This window comes from Oryza brachyantha, chromosome 9, assembly GCF_000231095.2.
Source record: "Oryza brachyantha chromosome 9, ObraRS2, whole genome shotgun sequence".
NCBI lineage: Eukaryota > Viridiplantae > Streptophyta > Magnoliopsida > Poales > Poaceae > Oryza > Oryza brachyantha.
Genome location: NC_023171.2, coordinates 12939663 through 12952945, shown reverse-complemented (window position 1 = coordinate 12952945; position 13283 = coordinate 12939663). Strand labels below are relative to the sequence as shown.

General features: G+C 38.8%; 1 protein-coding gene across 1 annotated transcript; it reads left to right on the top strand.

The window, feature by feature from the left end:
* The first annotated feature begins 5265 nt into the window (after positions 1-5265).
* LOC102704833 (ADP-ribosylation factor GTPase-activating protein AGD3-like) lies at positions 5266-12796 on the top strand. Its single transcript, XM_006660766.3, has 19 exons — positions 5266-5685; positions 6600-6676; positions 6879-6979; positions 7183-7253; positions 7515-7577; positions 7658-7702; positions 7959-8024; positions 8121-8168; positions 8255-8350; positions 8436-8477; positions 8834-9049; positions 9159-9290; positions 9402-9623; positions 9746-9832; positions 9910-10251; positions 10645-10787; positions 10889-10985; positions 11281-11780; positions 12133-12796. The coding sequence occupies exons 1-19, from the start codon at positions 5641-5643 to the stop codon at positions 12248-12250; spliced, it is 2511 nt and encodes an 836-aa protein (XP_006660829.1). The 5' UTR covers positions 5266-5640; the 3' UTR covers positions 12251-12796.
* The last annotated feature ends 487 nt before the right edge of the window (positions 12797-13283 follow it).

Below are 13283 nucleotides of genomic sequence, written 5' to 3'. Positions count from 1 at the left end.
CGCCGATGTCGACAGGCACATCGTCTCCCACTGAAAGCACGAAGCCGTATACATGACCTCAACTACTACTAAGGTCTCTATAACCACTAGACTACATGCCGTCCACCTCAATTTTGTGGATACAGAAAGTTGAGAAGAACAGAGGTAGGTAAGCTGACCGTGAAGAACACCGGACCCTCAGAAGTGGGCGCCAACCCCACTCAAAACTGGGAGGGAAGCCTCACTTGAGGAATCAAGAATGCCTTGGCCCTTGAGCACAATTATGTCCCATTGCACTCTGTCTATACACACTTCCTGCCCCAAGACCAGTGCATTTGCTATACCCATTTGAAAGTGATTGTTGGGCAGAATATCTTTGCGAATTATTCAGTTGATTTTTATCATAAACATTATTTTTTTAAAAAAAATATACTTTATAGATAGCTTATAACAAATGGTCTGAAATACATTTTGAGAAATTGTACTTTCTATAAGCGTGGAGCAAATAACTGTTTCAAAAATTCGGAGAAAAGACGGAAAAGAAGATGGTATGTTTATTATGTCCATAGGATGTGTTGAGACTTGTTAAGCCTAGTTGACAGAGTTGTAGTGGTACTTAGTGAGCAGATTTTTTTTAATAACTTCAATCTAAATAGATTATATATGGACCACAAAAGGCTGCTACCACCTTTGTAAAAGTACACATGCAATGTTGGTTGGTTCCTCTCTTTTGGTATGCTCATAAGCTTTAGTAAATTGCACATTGGATTTTTGGAGATCTTTGGGAGGGTTTATAGTTGTATTGTAGTTTATGTCCATTGATAATATGCATGGGTGTTTCCTACATGCATGCTTTGACCTTTTGTTTTGTATGAGTAGAAAAGAATTTTGCCCAAAAGCTAGTCACATGCTGCAATTGGCAATTTCAAAGTCAACTTTTTCATTAAGATAGACATGGATATAAATGACTTAATCATGCTCAAATAACAAGGGTATTGACTAATTTGTAAACTTATGTTGGAAACAATTAAACCTGTTGAGATATGCAAGAATGTGTAAATGACTATTTAGCACATAGCTTTTGTGAGAAGCTTTAAGGTAGGCCATGAAAAAGCAGCAAACAAGAGTTTAGAAAAAAAGAAACACGATGATCATGCCAGCACATTCATTGAGAAAGGGCTACATATACAACTATTTGCACCATCCTATAGTGTAGAGATTATATTTTTGGAAAATTCTCTAGATTGACTATCATGTATGTGAACTAATATGGTGTGTGATAGGGTAAAGATCGGGAAATTTAACTTTTTGCCACTCTTATAAGTGGTCAAAACAGATTTGCCACTTGTTGTCTATGATATGTGGATCCTCATGAGTCTATGACATGTGGGTTTAGTGACAAATCTGTTATGAACATTTGTAAGAGTGACAAAAAGTTAAATGCCCCGGATAAGTTCTGCGCACTATCATGTTAATTTTAAGCACGTTCCTTAATTTTATATACGTTTATACCGTGTTGGTAAAATTCCTAATCTCAAAACGACTTACCTTAAAAAGTTCTTGTTAAACCTTTTAATTTGTGTTGAACTTGATCTCTTCGCTTATGCTTATAAGCCAAAATACGAAATTTAAGAAATTGGAGTTGATTTTGCATTATATTTTATTTTTCAATCTTCGACTCTATATCACTAAGAACATGTATATAAAAGTTTTACCCATAAATTATTTTTTTAATCATAAGATAAGCTATTTTATTTATGCTTAATATAAGACAGAAGATGTCGATGATTATGTTCTCATGCACATTTATAGAAAAAAAAAGGGTATTTGATTCATCCATATCACAAACGATAGCGCAGTAAAAGCAATCTTTTCAGTGAAAATAAATGCAAATCATTCAATACTATATATGTGGTGTTATTTTCTCGTGAGAATATTAGATTTTCTAGACCATGTGAGTTTGGGATAGCTACTTAGGAAACATGCCAAAATAAATCCAAAACCCATTACCATGAAAGAACAGGGTCTATAGTGGTAGGATGCTTTGTCCCCTACAGGCTGCAAATTGTACACATCTGAGTCAAACTTTTGGTCGATGTATCCATATTGTAGCAACATTAAGCCACTAATAACCAATAAAAAAACAGCCATTTTTAAGATAGGCACAAATGCAAGCAACAAAAACTCCCAAAGTGCAATAACCTATTTATCAGGTGTGGGCCCGGCAGGAGCGGCATCCAATAAAGGCCAAACCCGGAGAGACAGCCATTGTCATCTTTTGCTTTGGGTTATGTTATAATCTAAAATTTAAATTTTTAATATTATTTTAGAGTTTAAATAATATTTTTTCATTGAAATTTATTTTTAGTCTCGGTTTTTAAAACACTATAAACAATTATATAGACTTTTACTTATAAATTATTTTTCGTTTTGTAAATATGTCATTTGATTTTCCATTTAAACACTCAACAAACCTAAAGATGACCATGAGGCATTTGCGGACCACCCTGAACATATTAGACGTCTTAATTTCTGAACTGTCAGCACTAATTCAATCTCTATTAATTACTCTCTCTATTTTAGAATGCAAGTAATTTTTATTTTAAAACATAAGTAAATCGTAAGACTATTTACCATACTACTGGTCCAATTAACTATTTTGATATAAATTTAATCACATACTAATTCCCTCTCATTTCATATTTACCAAGGGGCGCCTTTTAATTTTTATCTATTCTAAAATTTATAAATGCTTATATTTTTAGAGTATTTTCTTTCCGACGAGTTTATTAATTCTTTTGGATGTACTAATAATAAACACGTCGAATTAAATAACTTAAATCTGACTGCTAGCCTGCTTCTAGCAGCTCGTGTGTTTGTTTAGTACTGCATGGAACCAAAAGAATTTAAATTAAAAGCTGCAGTGTTCGTGCCATGATTACTGTCGCGCTTGCTCACGATCGATAGATGCTGCTGGTCATGACACCCCGGGTGAGGTTACCCTCTCGCTGGCTAGCTTCCATTACCTTTCTTTCTTTCTTTCTTTTTTTTTTTTTAGCTATCAAGCTTGCACAGTTGCACATATGGAGCTGTAAAAGTACTCCCTCTGATTAACATTAGAGTTATCTGATCTACAAGTCATAGGGATGAAAACGGTTCAAAATATTTCCAGGTTCCGAACCAGTTTTCGAAAATAGAAATTATTGGTCGGAAACTTGGAATTTATTAGAAACGGAAATAGATTCGAAATTTTTCTCGGAAACAGGAAAAAATATGGTAAGAGCACTGTCCGTCAAAAATCAAAACCGGTCGAAAACTTTCCGAAATATTTCTTGAAACTTTTTAAAATTTTTCTCGGAACTTTCCAGGAACAACTGATAAGCATTAAAAAAATTGAAGGAAACAATCAAATATATTGCGGGTAAAAACTTTTATAATTGTATTGTTAATTATTTAAAACCTAATTATAGAAAATAAACTATGACAAGACACCTTAAAATCAACTTTAAAATTAAGTTTCTTCAAAGTTTGCTTGTGACTAATAAGCCAACAGGCAGAGATGAAAGGATGGGGAGTAAAATAAAAATACATAAGTTTATGAGGTCGAGGTAGACTTTCCACTTTCTGGAATATAAAGAAAAATAATTTCTGCCATTATTTTTTTTATAATGGCAAAAGTCATAAGTCACACGAGACATTAGAGATACTAGAATGCATATATGATTGTAACACATGGAATTTTTTTTTGTTTGACACTGTGATATATATAATTCCTAGTTACACTACTTGTGTGTGTGTATCCAAAATAAAGAAAAGGGGTGTAATATTACCATTTCTTTTTACGTATACGTTGCCACTTCATGAGCTACATGTTCCAACTAACACCGTTCTTGATCCTGCTGCGACAAAAATCCCAGAACCGGGTACACATCGATGCAAACAAACTATACTTAAAGTTAATTAATGAATTAATTAACTGGAACCCTGCTTCCATGGGGTATGCATGTATAGGCATCGGCAACGCAACGACATGTATACAAAAATGCATGAATTATTGCAGTGTTGATTGCCTGAGATCTTCATGTAGTTTACCCATGTAAAATGGGAGATCGTATAGAAACATCAAGATGATGTCAACATGGTCAGATTAATATATATACTGTAACCTCTTTCAACCTTCTGAGTCTATCCAGACCAAATGTTAACACCAATTGGAGCACATTAGTGACTCTTAACCAAAGGGATTTATTGTCATCCAATACTTGTGGATGTTAGTGAATGCCTAGGTTTGACGAATGTAATTTAGTTAAGGGTTGTTAATTACTACTACCTTGGGGGGGGGGCACATTGATTCGTTAATTGACCAGTGTACTGGTCAGGACTGGAGTAAACAGTCAAAGTAACGCAGCAATTAAGATGCAATTAATATGAATTACACTGTTTTCACACATATGGGAAGAGGATGCTGATGTACAACAGACAGCACAGAACGCACGCTGCTGTGAAGTACTCCTACACGTTGTATGCACGGCCGGGTTTATAGGTTTTGTTGCTAATCTTTGTGCACAAGTGGACACACCATGCATAGATTTTTGTTAATGTTGTATGTTCAATTTTGTAGCTTCGAAAACAGTTTCTCATTTTGAATTTTAAAACTTGCCGTTTCATTTTAGTATATTTTCTTGAGAAAGACCTGTAATATTACCTATTAGCAACGTAAGTTGGTGGGCTAGCATGCTCGAGACTCATCACTTCTAATTAAAATTGGAAGCATAGTTCCTAATAATGCCTTCTAATGAGCTCTTGAGCTATTTTTGTTAAACTTTCCTAGACATTCCAAATTTATGATTCAAACATGAAACCTTTTGCAGTCACCACACATTTATCATCAAGGACATCGATCCACCCATCCATCTAGCCAGCTAAACTTAAAAGAGCAAACTGAAAGCTATAGCAAAAAAAAAATGGACAAAAAGGTGAAAGAAAAAAAAATGTGGTTAGGGCAAGCCAACACACTCTCACCGGTGGGTGACCAGCCTGCCCCGGGTCCAAACCCCACCCTCACCACTCCCCGCACCATCTCCACCAACGCCCGCTCTCACTGAAACCGGGCCCCACACCCATCGCGCCCACCGTGCACCGTGCCCACCACGTGGGGGCCCACACGATTAGCGCTTAATGCCCCCACTCCCTGGATTAATTAACCATAATTAGTAGTAATTAAACTCGAGACAGAGAGAGAGAAATAAATAAGAAATAACAAAAAAATAAAAAAACGCACCGTTATTTCTCCTTCCCCCTCTTTCTCCTCTCGCTCTCTCTCCCTCCTCACCCTCTCGCCGCGGAGCCATTCGATTCCTCTCCCCACCACCACCACCACCTCGCGAATCGCTGCCATTTCGCCAATTCCGGCGCCTCCCCACCCCCCCTAGGGTTTCCGCGGCGGGCTCCCGGCAGCGCGTCGCGTCGCGCTCCCGACGACGGCCGGAGGAGGAGTGGCTCTGACGGCGGGGGAGGTGCAGGAGGAGGAGGAGGGTGGTGGTGGGGGGAGAGCAGTGTGTGGCCGACGAGTTGGGTGTTTTTCTTTTTTTTTTTTGATGAGGTTGTGGTAGGAGAGGAGGGCAGTGTGGTGCGTTGGAGACGGCGGCGGCGTTGGCGGAGATGTTTTTCACGAGGCTGGATGACTCGCCCATGTTCAGGAAGCAGGTGAGTGGGAGATCTCGGTTCCTGGGGGCGTTTGGGTGTTCATGCGGCGTGGGTGGGTTGGGAGGTTGGTGTCAGGAGAGGAGAGTGGGAGCGTGAAAAGAGAGAGAGAGAGAGAGAGAGAGAGAGAGAGAGAGAGAGGGAGAGAGAGAGAGAAATGGGGGGTTGCAGCTTTTGGTGTAATGCTTGCCGCTGGTGGCTTCCGGATTGCGCCGAGGGTGGCGGGTTGGATCTATCCGATGTTTTGGGGATGTGGCGGTGGGAATGGCAGGGGGAAGTGTGATCTCTATCTCTCGGGGTGTAATTTGTGGATTTGAAATTGAAATGGAGCTGTTGTATCGTAGGTTTCTTAAATTTGTTGTTGTTGTTGTTCTGATGGTTCCGTAGTTGGATAGAAGAATTTAGTGTCATTAGTTCTGCGTTTTTGTATGAACGTACGAGTAAAATTTCTCTGAGCTTGAATTCCTCACCACTACAGTAGATTTTGCATTCTGTTAGATGGTATTTTCTTTTCTCTCGTGTGTGTTTGGTACTTAACGCTTATCCTGATGGGAAAGACACCTCAAGGATTGCTTATTTATGTCTAACTTTGGTTGAATAATGCTAAAATCGGTATCTGTCCTGTTTGAAATGCTGTAATAACAGGAAATTGTTCAATTCCATGAGGAGATATTCCTGCACCCTTAAAATGAATCACACATTATTTGGGTTATTTGATTCTTTCAATGATTCTGATGAAGCAGTTTAGAATTATCGCTACTAAATAGAGAAAAATGAGTGAATGTTCATTAAAGGCTCATGGGGAATTCATATGAAATTTTGCAGTTTGGCCATGGTTTCTTCATTTGAACAATATCTTCTCCCATAGTTTTTTGGTTCATGAACACTGCTTAAATGGTTATCCTTGCAATATATAGATACAATCACTGGAGGAAGGTGCTGAATTGTTGAGAGAGAGATGTTTGAGGTTTCATAAAGGTTGTCGCAAATACACGTAAGTGGTAACTTGCTCTCCAGTTTTAGACTTACAAAAACCAAAGTACATTCTCTCCCTTATCTGCAAATCCTATTGAAGAATATGGATTGAACTCTAACTCAAGAACTCTTTGGCAGTGCTCCAAATCCTTCTTCCTCCTTTTTCTTATCCTTTTGCTATCTAGCATTGAATCTATATATTTTTCCCCATTTAATTGCAGTGAAGGACTAGGGGAAGCATATGATGGGGATATTGCATTTGCAAGTTCTTTGGAAGCATTTGGTGGCGGTCATAATGATCCAATCAGTGTTGCTTTTGGAGGTTAATAATGCAGTTCTCACTCAGATATATTTACTCAAGTTTTTCTAATATGAGATCAAGGATTCCTTTTGTTATTTTCAAACTGGACAATTGGCACGTGTCAATGAGAACTGCAAGATAGGCTTCAGTAGATTTCATTCTCCAGCTTATTGCCTTCAAAATTCGTGATCCTTTAGTAATTGTGGCATTTACCTCTTTTCCAGGCCCTGTCATGACCAAATTTACAATTGCCTTGAGAGAAATTGGAACTTACAAGGAAGTATTGCGGTCACAGGTAAACATTCATATGCACATCACTATGCATGCATTCTCACATCATCACTCTTTCAGATATTTTCAACCAGCTGTATGACTCGTCTACTTTGATGTGAAATTTCTACATTAACCATTTGAGGATATATGGTTGGAATCATTCATGTTGTACTTAGTTCATGGTTCTAGGGTTTGATCATTAAGAACGGAAACAATCCCACTTTATTAGAGGTTGTACCTATGCTTGCACTTACAAGTATTACTTCTGACATTGTTCTGTTAGGTTGAGCATATGCTAAATGACAAGTTGGTGCAATTTGTGGATATTGATTTGCATGATGTGAAGGTACTGCATAATCTCCTATTGGCATTGGATAAGTATTTGGATTTGCATACAATATTTTAACTTTGATATTGTTTGTTTAGGATGCCCGGAAGCGTTTTGACAAGGCTAGCCTTCTCTATGACCAGGTAATCACTCTCCAGATATGATAATCAACTTGTGCTGGAACCTTAAGGTCCCATCGTCCAGTTATATGTAGGTGTAATTTCTACCTGATTCTATCTGGTGACTGCTAATTAATAATAGAGGAATTTTACCAAAACGGCAATGAAGAAACTCACTATATCACCCAAACTGTGATAGTATAAAAAAGTAAAGTTAATGGTTATCTTTTATGAAGAATCTGTATATCACTGACTTCTAGTTGTTTGTTGACCCACTTAGGCTCGTGAGAGGTATTTATCCTTGAAGAAAGGCACACGGACAGATGTAGCAACTGCAGTAGAGGATGTATGTTCCTTTCATTATTTGACCTAAAGTTTGTATTTAGAAAGTAGGTATCACTGATTCACTGTGTCCTTACTAATTTGCATGTGATATAACCAGGAGCTCCACAGTGCCAGATCTTCATTTGAGCAAGCTCGTTTCAACCTGGTATACACACTGTTTCCCTGTATAATTTTCTGAGTTCTGTGTATTTGTATGTACCATGGCTTTGTCTAATATATGTTAATTTTCAGGTGACTGCACTTTCAAACATTGAGGCAAAGAAAAGATTTGAATTTTTAGAGGCTGTCAGTGGGACAATGGATGCACATCTTCGCTATTTCAAACAAGTATGCTATTGTCATGATTTGCATCTTGACATCCTTAATAATATATGAATGTGGTTCAAGCTTGCATCGTTGTTGTTTCTTTCAGGGATATGAACTACTACATCAGATGGAACCATATATCAATCAAGTATAATTCTTTAACCATGACCATTCTTCTGTTAATGTTTCTTGTTCTATATTCCTATATCTGAATGTTTCATTCCAGTTCTTGAATTAATCAAGTCAATGCACATTTACTGGTAAATGGGCACACCAATATTTTATGTCCATTTTATATCAAACATAGAAGTCTGTTTTTTTTTCTCTTCAAAATGACCTGCTAAGACCTTTTAATATCTGTAATATAGGTTCTGGATGTTTCTGCAACATCCACTTCATTTCCAAAGTCTGATTGATTTTTTGTGTGCACATATATGTTTCTATCCCCTCGTTTTATTAACAAATGTTGCCTGCAGTAACACATTATGGATTCTCCTTTTGCAGGTTCTTTCTTATGCACAGCAATCAAGGGAAAGGTCTAACTATGAACAAGCTGCTCTTGTAGAGAGGATGCAGGAATTTAAAAGGCAAATTGATCGGGAAAGTCGTTGGTCACCGAATGGCATAAACAATTCCCCTAATGGTGATGGAATACAAGCAATTGGTAGAAGTTCACATAAAATGATTGAGGCAGTGATGCAATCAGGTTCAAAGGGCAAGGTAGCACATTCTGGTTGACCTTTAAGTTAATATTCATGCTTATGCATACACTCAGGTGTACATTTTCAACATGGAAAATTCATGCTGTATAAGTGAATACTTATTTCAGGTACAGACCATTAGACAAGGCTATCTCTCAAAGCGATCTTCAAACTTGAGAGGTGACTGGAAAAGAAGGTTCTTTGTTCTTGATAGCCGAGGAATGTTATATTATTATCGCAAGCAGAATAGTAGACCATCAGTAGGTCCCCACCCCCCTGAAGAAATTTATTCAATACCCAATTTGACTTGATATTATTGACATGTTCATGTTGTGTTTCAGTCCATAAGGTTTTCTTCTTTTACTTTGTAGAGTGGTTATACTAACCAACGAAGTAGCACTCCATCAGAGCATGGTTCTGGGTTGCTCAGCAGGTGGTTTTCTTCCCATTATCATGGTGGAGTACATGATGAGAAATCTGTAGCACGACATACTGTGAACTTGCTAACATCAACCATTAAAGCTGACGCAGACCAATCGGATCTGCGGTTCTGCTTCAGAATAATTTCTCCCACAAAAAATTACACTTTGCAGGTACAAATCTTGACCAGAAATTTGTTGCATGTATTTTCTTTAGACAGATTGATGTTATAGGATTTTTTTGATTAGATGCCAAGTTGCTTCCTTCCTAATGACATGCACCTCTATTTGGGCAGGCAGAGAGTGCGATGGATCAGATGGATTGGATTGAAAAAATAACTGGTGTCATCGCTTCTTTGCTGAGCTCTCAATCGCCTGAACGGGTTAGTGATAAATGGCTTAGGTTGGATTACTTACACATCCAGATTTTATTTTATGTGACACTAATGTTTTGTTTCAGCGTCTTCTGCTGAGCCCAAAGGGCAGCGGTCATAATCGAACTGCCAGTGAAAGCAGTTCTTTCAGTAGCTCTACAGAACTTGACCATTCCATAAGTGAAGACTGCATGATGGAAAGGAACCCAGGAAGTGGTTATTTTGAGCACTCTGGCAGAACCACACAGCATCATCGAACCAACATGAAACCTGACAAGCCAATTGACTTGCTTAGGAAAGTGGTTGGCAATAATATTTGTGCTGATTGTGGTGCTGCAGAGCCTGATTGGGCATCCCTAAACCTTGGAATTCTTCTCTGCATAGAGTGTTCAGGGGTGCACAGGAATCTTGGTGTGCACATATCTAAGGTAAGCAAGTACTATTCCCACCAATTTACGCATTCAAGAAGTCCACTGCACAGTTTAGAACACCGAGAAATTGTTATTTCTATGTTAGAACGTCAAGACGTTGTGGTTCTTTTTCTGGTTATCTGTGAAATGACACAATGGGCTTTGGCAAACAAGTAACTGTTGGTGGTAATATTTGCACCTTTAATTATAGGCACATGGTAATTTTTGTGATGCTTTGATGTTTCCCTTCTGCATAGACATTTAGCATTGTTTGATTTCTTATAAACACATGTCCTAAATCCACGGATAACTGTAACAACTTATAGTAATGCAGATTTGCTGTTTCGTGGTTGATATCATGATGAGTGTGATTAGCAGACCTTTTGCCTAAAAAAGTAAACTTGTTGGCAGGTAAGATCTCTGACACTTGATGTCAGGGTTTGGGAGCCATCTGTAATCAATCTCTTCCAGTCATTAGGAAACACATTTGCCAACACTATCTGGGAAGAGATGTTGCCTTCATCAAACAGTGTTGATCATGGTGATATTTCAAGGTAACAAGTGTGCTGTTTTTTTACTACCTAGAAGTTGTAGAATCACCATCCTTTTACTATCATGCAGACTGATACAACCTATAAGTTGCACCTTTTTGCAGGGCTGACGGACTTGAAAACACATCACGTAACTTGATTTTCAGCAAGCCTAAACATTCGGATCCTATTGCTGTGAAGGAGAAATTTATTCATGCAAAGGTGTGTCATAGTTTCTGTACTGATTCAGTCAATTATACTTTCTCAACAAATAATCAGCCATCACTAATCAGCAAAACAAGTAGTCAATTTCAAGAACCATGTATGATTTGATGCTCTAGGCAACAAACTTGACTTAAATCATTACAGGAAACACTGTTGCATATTTGCATTAGTCATAATGTGTAATACCTCATTAACTATCTTCCTATAAAATAAGTTGGTTAGGCAACTGCACTCTGTGATTTGCAATATTTCATTTTTTTTCATTTGACAATTGTTTTATTTAATATTTCAGTATGCTGAACGGGATTTTGTTCAAAAGCATAATATGGATGATAGCCTGATAGCTCAACAGATGTGGGATAATGTAAGTTCAAACAATAAGAAGGGGGTTTACAGTCTGATTGTGGGGTCAAATGCCGATGTAAATTTAACTTATGGGCAGACATCATTTAACTCGGCCCTAACTCTCGGAAAAGCTCTACTATTACAAGAGCAGCCAGCCTCACCGTCAGATGGAAGTTCGAGATGTTTTGATCGTAGTTCACTTGAAAGGATTTCTCCCAGGGACTCTCTTTCTCCTGCCAGCACAAGTGCACGAATCGATGAATTGGATGATTGTGTTGATGGATTGTCATTGCTTCATCTAGCATGCCGCGTTGCAGACGTTGGCATGGTTGAACTTCTCTTGCAATATGGTGCCAACGTAAATTCTACAGACTCTAGAGGTAGAACACCTCTTCATCACAGCATCTTGAAAGGAAGACACGTGTTTGCAAAGTTGCTACTATCCAGGTATGCAAATATTAATAGTCTGTCAAGTCTGTGACTTGGATTTTGTTGTATGCTATGTTTGAAAAATGGAAAGTAGTCATCATACTGAGTTAAATTTATTATGTCCATATTATTGAATGAGACAAGCGTACCTGCAGAGATGATCAAATACCTGTTAAATGGTAGTTGTTTCTTACCGTGTGGTTCTTGGTAAGCATATGACTGAAGTATTAGTGAAACAAGTAACGCAATCTAAATGAAGACACTGATTAATGGTCAAAACTAAATGTTTTATATAGATATTACTGAGGTTAAATTTGGACGGTTATAAGTGCATGGAGATCCTAATTTACTTGCTCGACTTCCCATGCAGGGGTGCTGAGTCACAAGCCATGGACCGAGATGGTAGAACAGCATTACAGTACGCTATTGACAGTGGAACTATTGATGACGAAGAGATTCTTGTTTTGTTAGAAGACCCAAGTAGATAATCCATTAGCTACCCATACCTTCAGCTCAGCAGAGCAAGCTTTGTGTGCTCAGATGCCTCCTCCATGCCACAGTCAACTGCCACAGCTCCAAGTTTGTGTTGCCGATGATCACAATCTGTCATGAGAACAGTATGATGTTCTGGAGCTGCATTGTGCCGCCTCGTTTTTCGGGTCTCGCCTTAGCGTGACGAGCGACCGACCCCATTTCCTTGTGGTTGCAGTTTGCAAAGCTCTTTTGGTCTTCCTCTTTCTTTCTGTTTTTCTTTTTCTTTTTTGTTTGCAGATGATGCACTGTGAGTTTGTACATTGCATTGGCCCCAACCCCCAACATGAAGTTGCTGCCCTTCTGATGACAGATGATGATGTACATAGAGTGATTCCATGTACCACTTATGATTTTCCTGCAAGCATTGCTAGTTTGGTGAAAATTGAAAATTCATGCACTTCTCTCCTGCCGACACGTGGCACCCCTAATTGTCATGTGACTGCCCAAGCTACATTGCAGCTACAACGATCTGAATGCCTGCAGCTCAGAATACAGTGTCATCTGATGGACTTTACTCTCTCATGTTTCTGTTGCTGAGCAGTGTGAGTTTTGACCTTGAGTAAAGCATGGCATCTACATGGACAATGACACACACTCTGCTACTGTCTTTACAACCCAATATACCCACATGCCGACACATCCAATCATGCTAATATCGCTATGTATTTATATGCAAAGTGCTCCCGAATTTTCAGCTGTGCTTGGAGACGAATGCTTCAGCATCAGAGGACACTATATATCAAGCTACATTGCAGCTGCCTGCAACCTGTGGCTGCTGCTCATGACAAGAGAAAATTCAGAGGCAGCTGCATGCTATAGCTACCACCCGCACACCTCGCCGGATCTCTCACCGGAGCCGTACTCAAAGTCCACAGGTCGCCGTCGACGACCAGGTCGTCGGCCGGCCGGCCGATCCATCCGCCCGGCAACGTCGCTCTCGTCGTCACCAAGCAGCATGTCACGTTATCAATGCCAAGATTGAACAAT